The sequence below is a fragment of the Pterocles gutturalis genome, unplaced genomic scaffold (assembly GCF_000699245.1).
Source record: "Pterocles gutturalis isolate BGI_N339 unplaced genomic scaffold, ASM69924v1 scaffold14199, whole genome shotgun sequence".
NCBI lineage: Eukaryota > Metazoa > Chordata > Aves > Pterocliformes > Pteroclidae > Pterocles > Pterocles gutturalis.
In genome coordinates this window covers 46,385-61,612 of record NW_010133422.1, presented here as the reverse complement: position 1 = coordinate 61,612, position 15,228 = coordinate 46,385, and the positions used below count along the sequence as shown (strand labels likewise).

At 46.0% G+C, this 15,228-nt stretch overlaps 1 protein-coding gene across 1 annotated transcript in view; it reads left to right on the top strand.

The window, feature by feature from the left end:
• Positions 1-92: 92 nt before the first annotated feature.
• Positions 93-15,228, top strand: part of SZT2 (seizure threshold 2 homolog (mouse)) — a 57,679-nt gene continuing 42,543 nt past the window's right edge. The window contains 10 exon segments of the mRNA XM_010081228.1: positions 93-188; positions 361-534; positions 880-1,050; positions 2,896-3,027; positions 5,070-5,229; positions 5,688-5,794; positions 5,980-6,190; positions 7,289-7,459; positions 13,068-13,299; positions 13,956-14,085. Coding sequence (XP_010079530.1) covers positions 93-188; positions 361-534; positions 880-1,050; positions 2,896-3,027; positions 5,070-5,229; positions 5,688-5,794; positions 5,980-6,190; positions 7,289-7,459; positions 13,068-13,299; positions 13,956-14,085 — 1,584 coding nt within the window.

Here is a 15,228-nt window from a genome sequence, read left to right as displayed (position 1 = left end):
GGTGTCCTCCTGCGGTGTCCGGCGCGCCCCGGGGTGAGCTGGGCCGCGGTGCGCCCCCGCAGGTGGAGGAGGCGGGGCACGTCTTCCTCCTGATGAAGAAGGACTATCGCATCTCCCGCAACGTGCGCCTCGCCTGGGTCCTCAGCCGGCTCCACCAGGTCATCTGGGCCGTGCCTGAGCCCGAGCTGGTGAGTTGTGCCCGGGGCCGGGTGGTGTCACCACGGCCTGCTGGGACCGGTTGGCTCTGCACCACCCGTGAGCAGCTGGGCCCCGCAGAACATTTTAACCCAGTTCCTTTCTCTGATTCTTCCTTTGGCTCGGCTGGACATTCTCTCATGTACCATTTACTCGTTCCTGTAGGTGAAGTCAGAAAATGAACTTGATGTTCTCAGCATCTTGCCTAATGGGTGGCAGCCAGACGAGCCCATCCAGCCCAGGCCCTACCTCCTCGTGCCCTCGACACGGGTCACCTTCCTGGCCCGCCAGTACCGATTTGTGATTGAACTTGATTTGAGCCCTTCCACAGGGATTGTGGTAAGTGCAGAAACTGCCTCTTTGGGGTGTTCTGTGTTAAAAGGCTGGACCCATTTCTGTTTGCAGAGAACCATTATTCCTTTCTGTGTTAGTCTTAAGTTTTGCAGAAGTCTTGCCTTTCCCAGGGGAGAGGTGTGCAGTGCTCCTAGATAGGCAGCTTAACGGCAGATCCTGTTTCTCTGCTGAATGCTCAGTGTGTCAATTTCATTTATGAGGCTCTGTCATTTTAATCCAGCTGCCATTGCAGAAGGATGTTTGCTCTTGCCTCTGCATGGTGGGGTAACCAGCAATGAGGTTGAAAGTCATAGAAGATGAAAAAGCTGTTCCCTTTCTCTGTTTCTGTAGGATGACTCAACAGGGGAGATAATTTTTGATGAAGTGTTTCACGCCCTTTCCCGATGCTTGGTGGGATTGTTAAGACCCTTTCGTATCCCCGGTTCAGACATTATCTACCAGCCAGAGATCTTTGTCACCATCCAGGCATATTCCTCCATCATTGGCCTGCAGTCCCATCAGGTAAAGTTCAACTTCTCCCTTGGTATGGCTCAGTGCATGAGCAGCTCGCTGTATGGGCTTCCTGTGAACACAGAGGAAAGCGGGGACATGTGGTAGCTGGGCTCTGTTATCTGTGATGCTGCAGACTTGTCTTACTAACACGTGCAGCCTGATGCAGTGGGGAAATGTATGTGAGCAACTTCTCCTTTCTGGGCAGGAAGCAGAGGTTTCTCCTGGGGCAGCTGGACCCAGCAGAGAATGCTGCCCACAGGCACAGTCTCAAGAGTTGGGCCTCAGGGAGTATTTCCCTCATGTCAAATGTGTGCTTCTTGTTGTTGTTTTGTTGGGGTTTTCTTAATTTCTGTTGACTAATTCTTTTTAGCCTGTTATAATTAGTTGAAGTATTCAAGAAGAGCTGCTGTGACCAAAAGCTTGTCTGACTGCTCCAACTGTGTAGCAGTGGTTTATGCAAAGATAATTGTCTCTGTCCTACAAACCTTGCTCTCTTTTTGCACTGGTGTGGATATGTTTCTTCTCGCTGGAGAGAGCAGCTGGCCCCATGAGATTTTACTTGACTCAGGGCAGGTCTGTTTAGTAAATTCAAGTCTGGTTTATGGTGCCAGTATGGTTGTTGAAGTTTATCCTTGATCCTTTCCACCTCACAGTATTTTCACGCTTCCAATGGTGTATTTCATCCCTTTGCTAATACCAGGGAAAGTGGGTGGTAACAGAAGCCTATGAGTCTATGCTTGTTCCCTCCCTCTCTCTCCTCAGCCCGCCTCTACCCAAGCATCGGCGAGGCTGCAGCCTTTAATGGTCTGTATAGTGCCTGAAGAGTGTGGCCCTCGCTTTGCTCCATTCTTAGATCCTACCAAAGAATGTGTAGCAGGAATTTCTCTATTTGCCAGTGATGTTTTGTGTGACATTTTGTCCATCTGTCCTGCAGACACCGTCATGCTTTGCCTTGGTGTCTCCCCTATTTACACTAAATTGAGTTGCTATGTTTTTCTTCTTTGGATCTCTCTAAAGACCCATTTGTTGTATGAGGCCAGGAACTGTGATCTCTGTGTAGAACTGAATAAGCGTTGTATTCTCTTTATGGAGGCAAAGGCATATATATATGTGTATCACTCAGCCAGGAAAGTGTGTATTGTAATAATTTATTTTCCCTACGTCACTATGAGGTCTTGCACATGTGAGATTGAGGGAATGTGAATAACACGCAGCGTCCCACACGTCCGAGTTCTTTGTCGACATGTTGTATCTTTGCCTCCTGGTTGTGGCCAGAGATTGCCTGTACAGTGGTGGCATCTGTAAACACAAGTGTGATGCCTGTCAGCTTCGGGAGTTTCTGTGGTGGCAGGCTCACTCTGTCACATCACTCAGCCTATTTTGTAATGTCCAGTCGAATTTTTAGTTTTCTTTAGTTCAATTTGCTGTTCCTTTATCCAGCCACTTACTGGAAGATAATTGGACCAGACTATAGGTGAGTTAGAACAAACAGGCCTTCCTCAAACACATCGGACCAGAGTTAATGGGTTCTAATAAGGATCCTACATCGCTCTCTTCTGACAAGTGCTTATCCTGGAAGAAGGCAAATGAAGAAGAAATTTCTTGCCCAAGAAGGAGACTTCCCAAAGAGGGATGTGAGCAGCTGCTGTGGAATGCACTGCAGATGCCACGAGATACCGCTGCTCACAGGCAGTTGGCCCTGAGCAGGAATAGTGAGAAGAGGCCTGTGCTGTACCTGTACTTTGTCAGGGACGTGTCTGCACTTCACTGTGCGGAACTGTATTCCTGTGTACCATTTTGGGGACTGGTACCATAAAACCTTAACTTGATGACTGATGTGTGTCCTTGGGCCAGGTGCTGTTCCAGGGCTGTCAGCTGGATGAGACGAAGCGAGAGGCCTTTCTGCACCAAGTTTACACACAGCTATGTGCCTTTGAGAACAAAGTGGCTGAGATGCTTCAGCAACAGTATGAACCCAAACCACAGGTAAGGAGGGCAGAGGTGGTTGGGGTCTCTTGGATCCCTGGAGATTTGCACTCTGAGGCCGCTCTGGAGTGGGGTGGCAAGAGGAACAGCAGGATAGGTCTGGAGAAGAAGTGGCTAAAGAGTTTGTAAGATAACTTTGTGGGATCCAGTAATGAGACATGAGCACTGAGAAAAGCGGAACCAGTAAGTGTTTAGAAGGACTAATGAGAATGGTCACCTTACCCGACATTATCATGCAATAAAGCAGCCTGACTTCTTGTACATCATGGCACAAACTGTAGGATATGCTTTTTCTCTGTAGAAAATGGTGGGAGAGGTGATTATGCACCTATGATTAATCTGTAAATAGCTGTGAATCTGCCCTTGGCCCTTATTACATTTTTTGAATGAAAACACTTCCTTGTTGCCATGAAACTGACCATGAAACTGAATAAACAGCTGGTGGAGTTGCTAATACTCCTTGAAATCTGTGGCAGATGCTGTTTAGTAGCCATGGATTTAGGTACCAGAAAGTTAATGATAGCACTATAAAATACAGCTTAGGATGAAATTAAAAGTGAGACTCTGTAGGGACTCAGAATATCTAGGGATTTCTCATCAAGATCATCTCTCCTGATCCTGGAAGTGAAGAGTGTGGAGGTTACCTTGTGATACTGCCATGTTCATGTGGCAGGTACAATTCTATCTATGGGCACCCTTCTTGCAGCCAAAGGCATTATTGGCCTGGCTGAGGTTATTTAGTCCTTATCTACCGTTAGTTATTAGATTTTGGGTAAAAAGAAAAAAAAGTCTCAAAATGAGATGAGCAAGAGGCTACTGGTCAATCTCTTGCAGTGGCATATCTGAAGTGCTTCAAATCTCTTATTCTAGCTGAAATTTATGTCTTTGAATGCTAAGACTGTCAGTCCTGGAACAGAAGGAAGATTACAGGAAGTAAATACCTTTAGCAGTGTGTCAAGCTGGTGGTTTTGCAGTGTTTTGTATGCATTCCTACTTGCTGCAGTATTTCTCTCATGGTAAACTACCCTGTAACTTCTTGATGCAAATGGGGGAAAGAGACGCGCTTGTAGGCCAGAGGGACTGGCGAGTCCTGCCACAGGCTGTGGGGTGGAGGTGGGAGGCCCCAGGGGAAGGGCAGGGACTGAAACTTTTTTTACTTTTGAAGTTGCATTGGCTGTGTCGTAGTCAACAGACAATGTTATTTAAGGCATCTGGCCCATTTAAAGTCATGGAGAGTCAGGTTTTTTGCTCACAGCCACGGACTGCTCCCATGTGTGCAGAACAAAAAAGTTTAATTAATTCTAATTTTCTTTTCCCAGCTGCAATAGTCTGTAGCTTTGCAGGGGAGGTTCTCGCCGATTCTCTGTACTAGCAGTAAAAGTGAAGCAATAGTTTATTACAGGGTTGAATTGCCAGACCCTTCTGGAGATGAGGGGACTATGAAAGCAGTATGTTCCTCACCAGTGTAATTATACAAATTTTGGGCTTTGCCTGAGGGATATTTTTCATAGAAGATGCAGGAGAAGCCTACCTGCATTTGCTTATATGAGCACTGCATAACAAGTGCTGTTTGAACAGAGTTAAATGTATGGGCCCTAGACTTTGTCTTTAGGAGGCTCCTTACCCCCTCTGCTGCAATGCTTCATAAGTGAGACATAGTTGTTTCTGCCTTTCCAGGATTTCTGGGCTTTACTTGAGTAGATGCAGCTTCTAGTAAATAACAAGGGAAAAAGAGGTATTCACCATCTCTTTAACTGGGAACTGCTTTGCTCTGCAGAGGAGCTCTAGTAACCCCAAAGTGTCTCATCCTTCCCCTTCTGTGAGAAATCAGCTTATAATAAAGCTCTGAGAATGTTGTCACCTTCTTCCACCCCCGAGCAGCTTTGCCCACCTGTTCTAAGGGGCCCAAGTGACCGGGACTTTTGAGAGTACCTGGAAATTAAAGCTGGAAGTGGAGTCTGAAGGCTGTTTGGGAGAGTGAGAATAGAGCTAGACTGAAGTATGCCCCATGGGGGCCTTGTGGGTTTTTTTTACTTTTCCAGGTGGATTTGTCGCCCCTGAGCCAAGAGAGCCCTGGTGATGTGCAGGAGTCATCTGGGAGGAAGCCCAGCGTGTCTGTTGTCACTGCCGATGTTGGCCTCGTCAGCATGGTGCGGCAGGGGATCCTTGCGCTGCAGCTGCTGCCCTCCAACTCCAGCGCAGGTTGGCTTCGTCCTCTGAGTTAAGGTTTGCCCAGTTCTTTGTGAAGGGCTGTATTCCTCCTGCCTGAGATTAATTTTATAAGGGCTGGTGCCTGGACCCTTCTGTCAGGGATGGAATTTCAACAGCAGCTTTTGTGCCACACTCTGTGGGCAAATTGTGGTGGTGGGAATGGGGGGAAAAACACTGCGCCACATGCCGTGTGTCAGCATTTGTGAGGAAGCACAGCTGTGACTGTTGCTTAGGACAAGCCAGGGTGTGCAGAGCTGTGCCCTGCCTGAGTGCTTTGCTGTACCTACTGAGGAAGTTTGCCAGCTCCAGAACACCTTGGAAGCTCTAAACCAACCTCCAGATTTTCCTTTCTACTTTTGCCTTGCCTAAATTTTATCTGTGGTGGATATCCTGGGAGAGTTTTAGCTGGTTGAGATGGAAGATGCACCAAGATACTGCCTTGTTTACAGGTATAATCATAATTACGGACGGTGTGACTAGTGTCCCTGATGTGGCCGTGTGTGAGACTTTGCTCAACCAGCTCCGCAGTGGCACAGTGGCCTGCTCCTTTGTACAGGTATGTCTGCCGTTAGCAGGGAGCATGGGGGCTGCTGCCTAACAGAGGGAGGAAGTTTCTGTCAGTGTCATTCACCTCCAGAGGGGAAGAGAGGGCTTCTCTGCCTGTTTGAGGCCTTTACAGTCCTCTGCCTTGTCCTCAGCACAGCTGTACTCTCTTAGGTATCTTCTTTTTCCATCCGGTAGGTGGGCGGTGTTTACTCGTACGATTGCAGCTTTGGCCATGTTCCCAATGTGGAACTGATGAAGTTCATCGCCATGGCCACTTTTGGCGCTTACCTCTCCACGTGCCCTGAGCTGGATCCCCTGAGCCAGGATCTGAATGTGTACCACAAGGCGTTTCTGCTGTACTCCTTTCTGCGTACTGGGGAGTCCCTGAATCCAGAATACTACTGCGGTGAGGAATGTGCATGTCCTCCTTCCAGCAGATGGATGTCTTACAGCACCTCTCTTTGGGGTGCCTCCCCCAGGCTTAGTTACGCGGGTACTCCCCATTGTGCCCTCCGGGCCATGGGTCCTGTAGCCTCTGGGCACTACTGGGCTGTGCAGCCTCATCTGTGATTCCACTCCTGGCTACAGGAATTGGGTGGATTGGGGAAAACTATTGTCCCATTTTGCACCATTCCCCTCTCTGTGGGCTTCACTCAGCAAGCTGCAGTTAGGCCTGCTGTGCTGGAGCTTGGCAGGCGTGAGCAGCTCTCACGCTCACGCTGACTAGCTTGCAGATGGGGACATTCTGGGGAGGTTGTCCTAACTGGGCTTGCAGATGGCAGTTTGGATTGAAAAGCTAGACCACTGAGAACCTTCACAAATGCCTCTCTTGGTGGTTCTTATTTTGTGAATGTCAGTGCCTGAGAGGATGCCAAGAAAGATTAGGTACCAGTAAAACATCTCTCTTGGTGGTTCTTATTTTGTGAATGTTAGTGCCTGAGAGGATGCCAGGAAAGATTAGGTACCAGTAAAACACGGAAACACCCTTTCGTGCCCTGGTGATAGGCTGGTGCCATCTGTGCTTTCTGTAACTCGGCAGCAGAACCCTCATACAGTGACAAGTTTGAAGAGACCTTGCCTGGGACTTAGAAATAGTGAATCTTAAAAAGATCAGGTGTTAGTGGTTTAAACTCAAGGCTTCCACATCCTGGTACGTTTTAGAAAGCACATGAGAATTCAAGGTTTTCCAGGGAAAAAGGGGCAAAGCTTGCTGTGCAGCTGTTGCAACAGCTGTTCAGTTTCTGCCTGTCAAGGCTAAATGTGTAACTCCAAGGTGTGCCTTGTCACAAAGGCTGTCCCAGAGCGTCCTCTTGGCCACACTAGTGGAACTGTTTGCTGCATTGCACAATCAGGAGTGGGTGTAAGTGGTGCCTGAAGGATGTACTGTTCTTCAGGCCAGCGAGTGTTGCTGGCAGCTTTTGTAAAGCACTGTAGGAGGGCTGTTGCTGTAGGATGAGGAGCAGGAGAGTTGCCCCCTCACAAACCCCATCTCTGCCATTTGCAGTGTCCCAGCACAGACTGTTCAATGAGCACCTGGTGTCTGCAAGCAGCAACCCCGCTCTGGCGATGAGACGGAAGAAGCACACTGAGAAGGAGGTGCACGCTGACCTCGTGAGCATTGTCTCAGTCCGGCTGCGTGAGGGCTACAGCATCCGTGAGGTCAACATCACGAAAGGTGACTGTGCTGCATTGGGGGCTGGAGGGTCGGATATGACTCTGTTCTCAACTGTTTAGGGGAAGTGCAGGGTCTGCCATCTCAGCAGAGTGGCTAGTATTGTGCAGGAAGGAGCCATTTTCTCCAGACTTTCACGAAAACAAACTCTGGAGCAGGAAGGAGCCATTTTCTCCAGACTTTCTCCAGAGTTTGTTTTCGTGAATAACTGCCTGACGCAGGACTGTCCAGTCTTGCTGTGCAGTTGTGCACTTGCCAAGCTCATCCTCTGTGGCTTTAAGTGGCTGGGGAGGGACAGACAGACTGTGAGCCTCTGTATCTTTGAAATGAGTCCCCACAATTGCAGGGAAACTAGTGACAGAACTTGGGGTTTTGCAGAGTTTTCTGGGATTTCCTCTATATTTCTCGTTTTTTCATCCCTTCCTAGTCCTTTGCTAGATGTACTCCAAAATACCAACACAAAGTAGAGCCTTTTGGTACAACAGATGTAATGCCTCCTAACTGCAGTCTTCCAACAAAAGAAATGGGGGGAAACAGAGATATGTTAGGTGAAAATGACAGATCAGTCAGGACTGTGACCAATACTAGAAGAACATAAAACTGCCCAGTGATCCTGTTCTCTCATCTGACTCTCTAGAGAGATTATGGCCCCTGGAGTGTGAGAATTAGCTTCTGACTAGGGACCTTGAGTGGTTTGAGTATCCCAAGGAGTGCCCGTAAACACTACCTAAATTTCCATCTCCACCTGTGAATAGTGGTAGTGCTTTTACTGAGAGAGGGATGAAAAAAATCAAACTGCAAGTTTTGATTTGCAAGCAAGAGAAGAAATTATTCTTGACCATCACGATGACCAGCAGAAAGCCTGGAGGATCAGATTCATGAAACAGTGTAAATGTGTACAACACATGGTGATCCAGTGTCTTCACTATTGTTTTTTGGGGGATATTCGTACACAGAATATGTTTTATATCAGAAAATAAAAGTCTGTGATATAACTCCAAAATCATTCCAAACTTGCCACATGATGTTTTCTGTTAATTTACTGTGCTCTGCCTTAAATCCATGTAAATATCTTATACCACTGCTCTGCTTGGAAGATTGTCCCAGAGCTTCATTGCTCTTTTTCTAGCTTCCTTTCTAAACTCACTCAGACCAAAGTAGACCTGTGTGACTTTATTATCCTTAATTAAGTTTATCCTCCTCCTCTGGCATTGCACAAATGTGTTTAAGAGCAATGCCTTTTTCCTTCTAACCTTCCTTTTGGCAGGTTAAGCAAGCCAATGTTTCAGCCTCCTTTTGTAAGGCCTTAATTAAGTTTATCCTCCTCCTCTGGCATTGCACAAATGTGTTTAAGAGCAATGCCTTTTTCCTTGTAACCTTCCTTTTGGCAGGTAAGCAAGCCAATGTTTCAGCCTCCATTTGTAAGGCAGGCTTTCTGTTCTGTTTATTCATCTTGATAGCAGGGATTTTTTTTTCCCCTCAGATGTTCAATTTTCAAAGCTTGGTCTCAACCAGTAGTGCAATATACACAAATGCAATATACAGTTGAAACAGTTGATGAGGGTGTTGTGAATGTGGTTTTATTGGTGCCTTGTTCAGTAATGCTAGTGCTTCCCTGCTTCTGAAGTAAAATACCATGTCTGAGAGACCAGGAATCACATGAGCTTTCTCCATGATTGCATTGCATTGTTAGCACAGAAATCCTTGCATCTTTCATGCACTTTTGCTTCCAGCTGATGAGTCCTCAGGGGTGTTTTATTGGGTTTTGTCTGTTTGTTTAGTAGTCCCTAAATGTGCTATTCTTCACATAATAGTACTCTTGAGTTCATCTCAATCCAGCTCACTGTTCCTGTGTGATGATTGGGGATTGCAGTTCTTTTGGCTTGATGCTTCTTACAAACTGAATGGATCTAAAGCAGCTTTTTGGGGAAGGTTGCTAACAATCATATTGGGTGAGATGATTTCTAAAGTTGGTCTTCCAGGGACAGGCCTAATTTCTTGTTTCAGGAGTTTTCTGTTAAAAGTAAGAATCTGCTAAGGTTTCCCATTGAGACAGCTCCTCTTGTAATGTCTGCAGATTGCTTTCACTAATATGCTGTAGGTCTGCCATGAGATACTTCCCTTAAATCCAGGCAGATTAGGCCCATTGCACTCTCCTTGTCTAGGAATATCTATGAAAGAGTCTGACAAGTCAGTTCCTGTCCAGACTGTGCTCAGTATTGTGTCTCTTATCCTTCTCTGCACCAGTTCCCTTAAAGCTTGGACAGTGCTACAGTAAGAGCCTTTCTTTAATCTGGCAGCAATGGTGAAGTGGTCTTGGTGAAGTCCTATATCGAAATGCTCGAAGAGGCAGCAGGTGTGAATCATTCAAAAAGCAAACAGACACGTTCACATTGTAACTTTTTGCACAAACGTGTAGCTACAACCTCTGGCTCAGGATATCATAAAGCAGCAAATTCCTGGACTCTGGAGGAATGTATTGGAAATATCACCACATGTTCACCATGCTCCCTGCGCTTTCCTGTAGGTATCGTCCTGCCGCCTTTTAGCCCTTGGAGTGCTAGATGGATTGGGCTTTGTTTTTACAAGAGCAGAGAGCAGAAGAGCAGCTGCACTGGATCAGAGTTACCTTCTGTGGTGAATAGTTATGGGCAGGTACACAGGGAGGAGTAAGAATAGGTTAAATGTACACAATGTCACATTTCTCATTTCCTTTTTCCTTCCCTTGGAGCACTTTCTAGCTCTTTGCAGCTCAGGGTCTCCCTGAGACAGAAGTACTTTGTGTATTTTGATAACTTTTTTTAGAAGGAATTTAAAAATGAAATGTCTGAGCTATCAAAAATACAGTGTGTATTTCTATGACAGCCTTCAGAATAGTAGCAGATAATGTCATTTATACTTTGGAAAGGCTAAATGCTCTGAGGAGTTGCTGGCTATGATCAGAAAAATTGTTGAACTTACATCTTAAAGTAGAATTTACAAAAGATCAAAACATTCAGACATTCGGCGCTGCCTCTGCTAAGGAAAAGCATGTTTGGCTAATCAGGGCTCTCTGGGCCATTCTGTAGAGAAGTGTATAACAGAGAACAGTTAATTAACCTGGATTGCCAAAAGCTTTTGCCAAAACTTGCAAGCTAAAGGCCGTTAAGGAGCCAGCTGGCGGGGAAGCAAGAGGAAAGAGGGCAGTTGTGGACTTTGACACTGTCGCTTTTCTGCTTCACTTTGCCAACGGCAAAATAGAATAAATAGCTAGCTTTGTGCTCAGAGTTGCCTGGAGAGGTTGTTTGTGATATTTATAAGTGCTCTGGTTACCCTAATTATTTGATTTTAGATATTTAGGCATTTAGAAGGCGACTATGGTTAGTTAGGAATGCAGAAGTGCTTGTGAAAGGGAGAGGATTGGAAGGTATGAAGGGGGGAGACTCTGTGTCTGAGAAACCATGAGGCCATGGCAGGTAATGGAGCTCAGCTCCTGTCCTGTTTCTTTCTGGGACAATGTCAGAAGATTGCCCTCTGTAACAAAAAAAAAATTCTCATTGACCATTTTGTGTTGCTGTGTGTTGGGGAGAGCCTTGAGGATGTTTTTCAAAACCTCATCTTTCTCCGTGAATCAATCCAGCACCAAAAATGTCTGAGCATGAGCTGGCCAATAAAAATGGCTGTTCTCAGTGCCAGGAATTCGGAACACAAAGTGAGTTTTGTAAAAACCAGAGCTGGACTTTATGAAGGAAATCAAAGCAACAAAAACTTTTTATTAGCTATAAAGTCAAGAACCAGGAATAGATTGCAGTAAGAACAAGCTAAAGATTCATCTAGGTATGACTTCAAACTAAGCAAATATTTTGCCTGTGTTTTTATTATTGCTTGTGTTGGATTGTAGGAATGAAGCCAGGATGACTAATGGAAACACAGGTGGAAGTAGGAAATATTTTCATTAATGATCAAGGCAAAAAATGTGGGAATTTACTTATCATGTTTGCTGTTGATGAAGTTGAAAAGCTTTGTTATGAGAACCAAAATGTTGTGCAGAAAGGAGTAGATGAGCACCAAAGCAATAAGAGTGAGGTGACAGTATGAAATGGAAAGAGACAAATCTATAAATTCTCGTTTAGCCTTTCTTGATAAACTAGACAATCTTCATATGGAAACAACAGATGGTAGAACCTTGGCAAATGCATTTATAGTAATGCAAAGCACCCCTTGTGGAAAATATTAGTAACCTTAAATAAAAGCCTAGTAATCCCTCCAGTTAAATATAGTGTACACTTCTGATCATCTTTGTTGAGGAAAGGTGAATTCTGGAGGCGCAGGAAGGTCTGGGACTGTTAAGGGGAACAGTTGTTCTGTTATAGGCTGATGACCATGAGTTGGTTTAACCTGCACAGTAACAGCTGAAACTGGGTAAGGATTTCTTCCCCTAGTGAACACTCCTTGTCGATGTTATTCTGAGAAACTTCATTTCCATAAAAATAATTTCATCAAAAGAACAACCGAGTGTGAATTTGTCATGTGCTGTGGCAGGTTTGTTCTTAACATTGACAGGGGAAGAGTACTTTGAGGGAGATTCCCAGCAGGGACAATGGGAGCAAAAAGCAAGATGGCTTTAAAATGGAGTGTAGTCAGCCTGTGAAGGGGATGGCATGATGTGCCTGTGACAGCAGCAAATGCAACTCTGCAGGAAATATAGGATCCAGGCTGATGACCTGTTCGGACGGTTTCCAGCACATCCAATCACTTATCTCACAAATGCTGCAAGACCAGCAAATTATAGAGCAGGCTGGACATCAGAATAGATGATTGAGCAGTTGAAACAGCAGTGTGGCACTGTTACAGAAAGTCATGTGTTTCCCTGCTTTATTTCGGTACAAATATACATGCACAGTCAGCAGGAGTATGACAGTTTTCTGCTCTTCTGGCTCAGGGAGGTTTGCTGTCAGGTGTTTGTGTTAATCTTGCTAGAGATGCAGTGGCCCGCTTAAAGAAAAGGTAAAAATGTACAGTTTGGAGAATGGGTGGATATTCATTCTTAACTTCTTGACTGTGGGAGGAGAAGAGGGTAAACAGGGTGAGAAGCTTTTGATGCTTGAAGTTCTAGACTGCATGAAATATTGTCTGTTCAGGAAGAACATGGAGTCCAATTCAAGAATTGGGCCTCATCTTCCAGATTGTTTATCATCTGGGTCCATCATATCCAAGTCTCCATGTTTCTGCAGTGGGACAGATTAACTCTGCAGGGTGCAGATGAGAAAACTTCATAGCTTAAAGGCCCTGCTCGTTTGTGCAAAGCTGCAGTTTTCTTGAAAACAAAGATGAGGCTGTGAAGAAGAGAGCCCATTGCAAATGTCAGCACCTCCTCCAAGTTCCAGTTGCCTTCTCTAGTGCAGATACTACATTTACATTGAAAGAACTGTTCACCAAATGCTACTGTGTAAGCAAAGCCTCCCTCTATTGGGGAGGAGAGAGAATGACTTCAGCTAGAGCAAACAGTTGTTAGATTACTTTTTCCTCCTCATAGCAATCAATCAATCTCACAGTCCTCTGGAGTCCCTGGTCAGAGATAAAGCTCAGGCGTGCACCGAACTCGAACTCTTATCCCTCTGCTCCTATGCAGGTGGGTCTCAGCTGGAGGTGAAACTAGTGCTGCTTTGGAAGCATAACATGAGGATAGAGTACTTAGCTGTGACACCCTGGCCCCTGGACCCATCAAAGCGCAGCACGTGGGTGGAGGTGACGATGGAGGGAAGCTATGACATCTTGCATGACATCAGTTGCACCATGAGGAAGCCTATCACCAGCCTGTACCGCACTACAGTCATCCGGCGCTTCTGGAACACCTTGCAGAGGTGAGCCAGACCATCCCCAGCAGTTTCTAGAGTCTGATGTAACCAAGAAATTCTTTCCTTGGCATGCTGAGGCATGGGTTATCCAGGTGGGCATCCCAACTCAGGGTCCCAAAGGAGAGTGTTCTGAGGCAGAGGTGTGACTGGCAACAAGCTTGCTGTCTAGACAATGAAGACTCGTACTGGCCTGTGACTTAGTCTGTAGGATCGCTTCATGGTGAAGGTGTTGCTGCCCCCGAGTCCTGATCCCGTGATGCAAACCTTAACTCTGACTGCCATCCCATGGAGGCAGTGTGTTCTTACCGCACAGCCTTGCAGCTGTGTGCAGGGTCACACTAGGAGCAACACCTCAGGCCTGAAGGGCCTGTGGCTTATAACCATTTCCTGGCCAATTCCACACTGCTATTTGGCAGATTCCTTTTCTAGCACTTCATTCCCAGCTCTGATCATCCTCTTTAAATATTAGGCTGTTACACTTGAACTCTCTTAATGTGCTCTTTGCAATCAGGTGTTGAATCCCAGCACTGTCCTAGAAAGCTGTGTTGGTGTAGTTGGTACTCCCAGTACACAGGGAGTGCTGTGTGTGCCGGCACTGGGCTGACTGGGGCAGCAAGGGGGAGAGTGTGGGCTTTTGTGCCTAACTGCCTCTTCTCTTTCAGCATCAACCAGACAGATCAGATGTTGGTTCATCTGCAATCTTTTGACACAGTCCCAGAACACTTCACCATTCCTGAGAGCACTAAGAACGGGGTGCCCCTCTTCTATATCCCCCCAGGCTCCACCACTCCGGTATGTTCCCTCTCTCTCCCATTTAGTGTGGGATGGGTTGTCCCTCTTGCCTATTCTGTCTTGCGCCAGGGAATGCTGAGTCCCAGCAGTCCAGGGAATGCTGAGTCCCTCAGTAACAGAGCTTAGGTGCCTGTGAGCATCCCATCCCATACTTTTTCCCCTCTGAGACATCACCCTATGTCTTTATTGCTGCAGCTATCCCTCTAAGCCCCACAGCAAGTCTCCCAGGTGTGCTGTGAAGCCCCCTCCTCTAGGGATGTGATGTGTGAAACAATGGGGAGGCTGACACGCTTGTTTTTGTCATGCTTTTTCAGTGGATACCTCATATATGTTGAGTTCCTGCTGGCAGTCTTGTGCCCTGGTGATGTAGCTCAGCACCATCAGGTGAAGGTACAGGATATGCTGAAGAGTTGTTGTTTAATAGGCTCATTGCTCTGAGCACTCATGTGGAAGGTGCAAGAGAGATACTTGTCATCTGCACAGCAGAAACTGAACAAAATATGAGCTAATAGTTTCCACTGCAAAAGTCAAACTCATTGAAGCTCACTGAGCAGAAGCACTAGCTTATCTGTTCCCTTCTGGCAGTGTCCTTGGCATTGGTAGCAAATGACTAGCAGATATCAAAGCTGGGGGAGTTTAATTTAAGAGAACTAGCCCTTTAATTTTGTTGCTTAAGCCCTTCCTTACGGTTGCCTAGTAAATTTTCACTGTGTGGGGTTATGTATCCCACAGTATATCAGAAGCATCCCATCTTCTGGCTAGCCACCACTTTATTTTTGTGTCAGCAGAGTTGCTATAGTTGGTGGAATCACAGAATTACCATACAAACATGTAGAATTGCGCAATGCCAGCCATTGCTGGTACCCTATTTGCACAAGCACTCTCACATGAGTTATCTCAGTGTTTAATTGCTCTGCTGAAACAAGCCATATATCCCCCTCTCAATCAGAAAGCACACCATTCCGTATGCCATCTTTTCCACGGTTGGTTTACTTGGTGCTGAGTATTTAAATTCCTAATTAGCTTGACGTTTCAGGAACGTAATTTATTTTTGCTTACATTGTACTGCCTGTTCCAATGTGAATGCACTTAGTTATTCTGCTGAGAGGCAGTTACGAAAAGCCAGGGATGTGGCTCACCTTC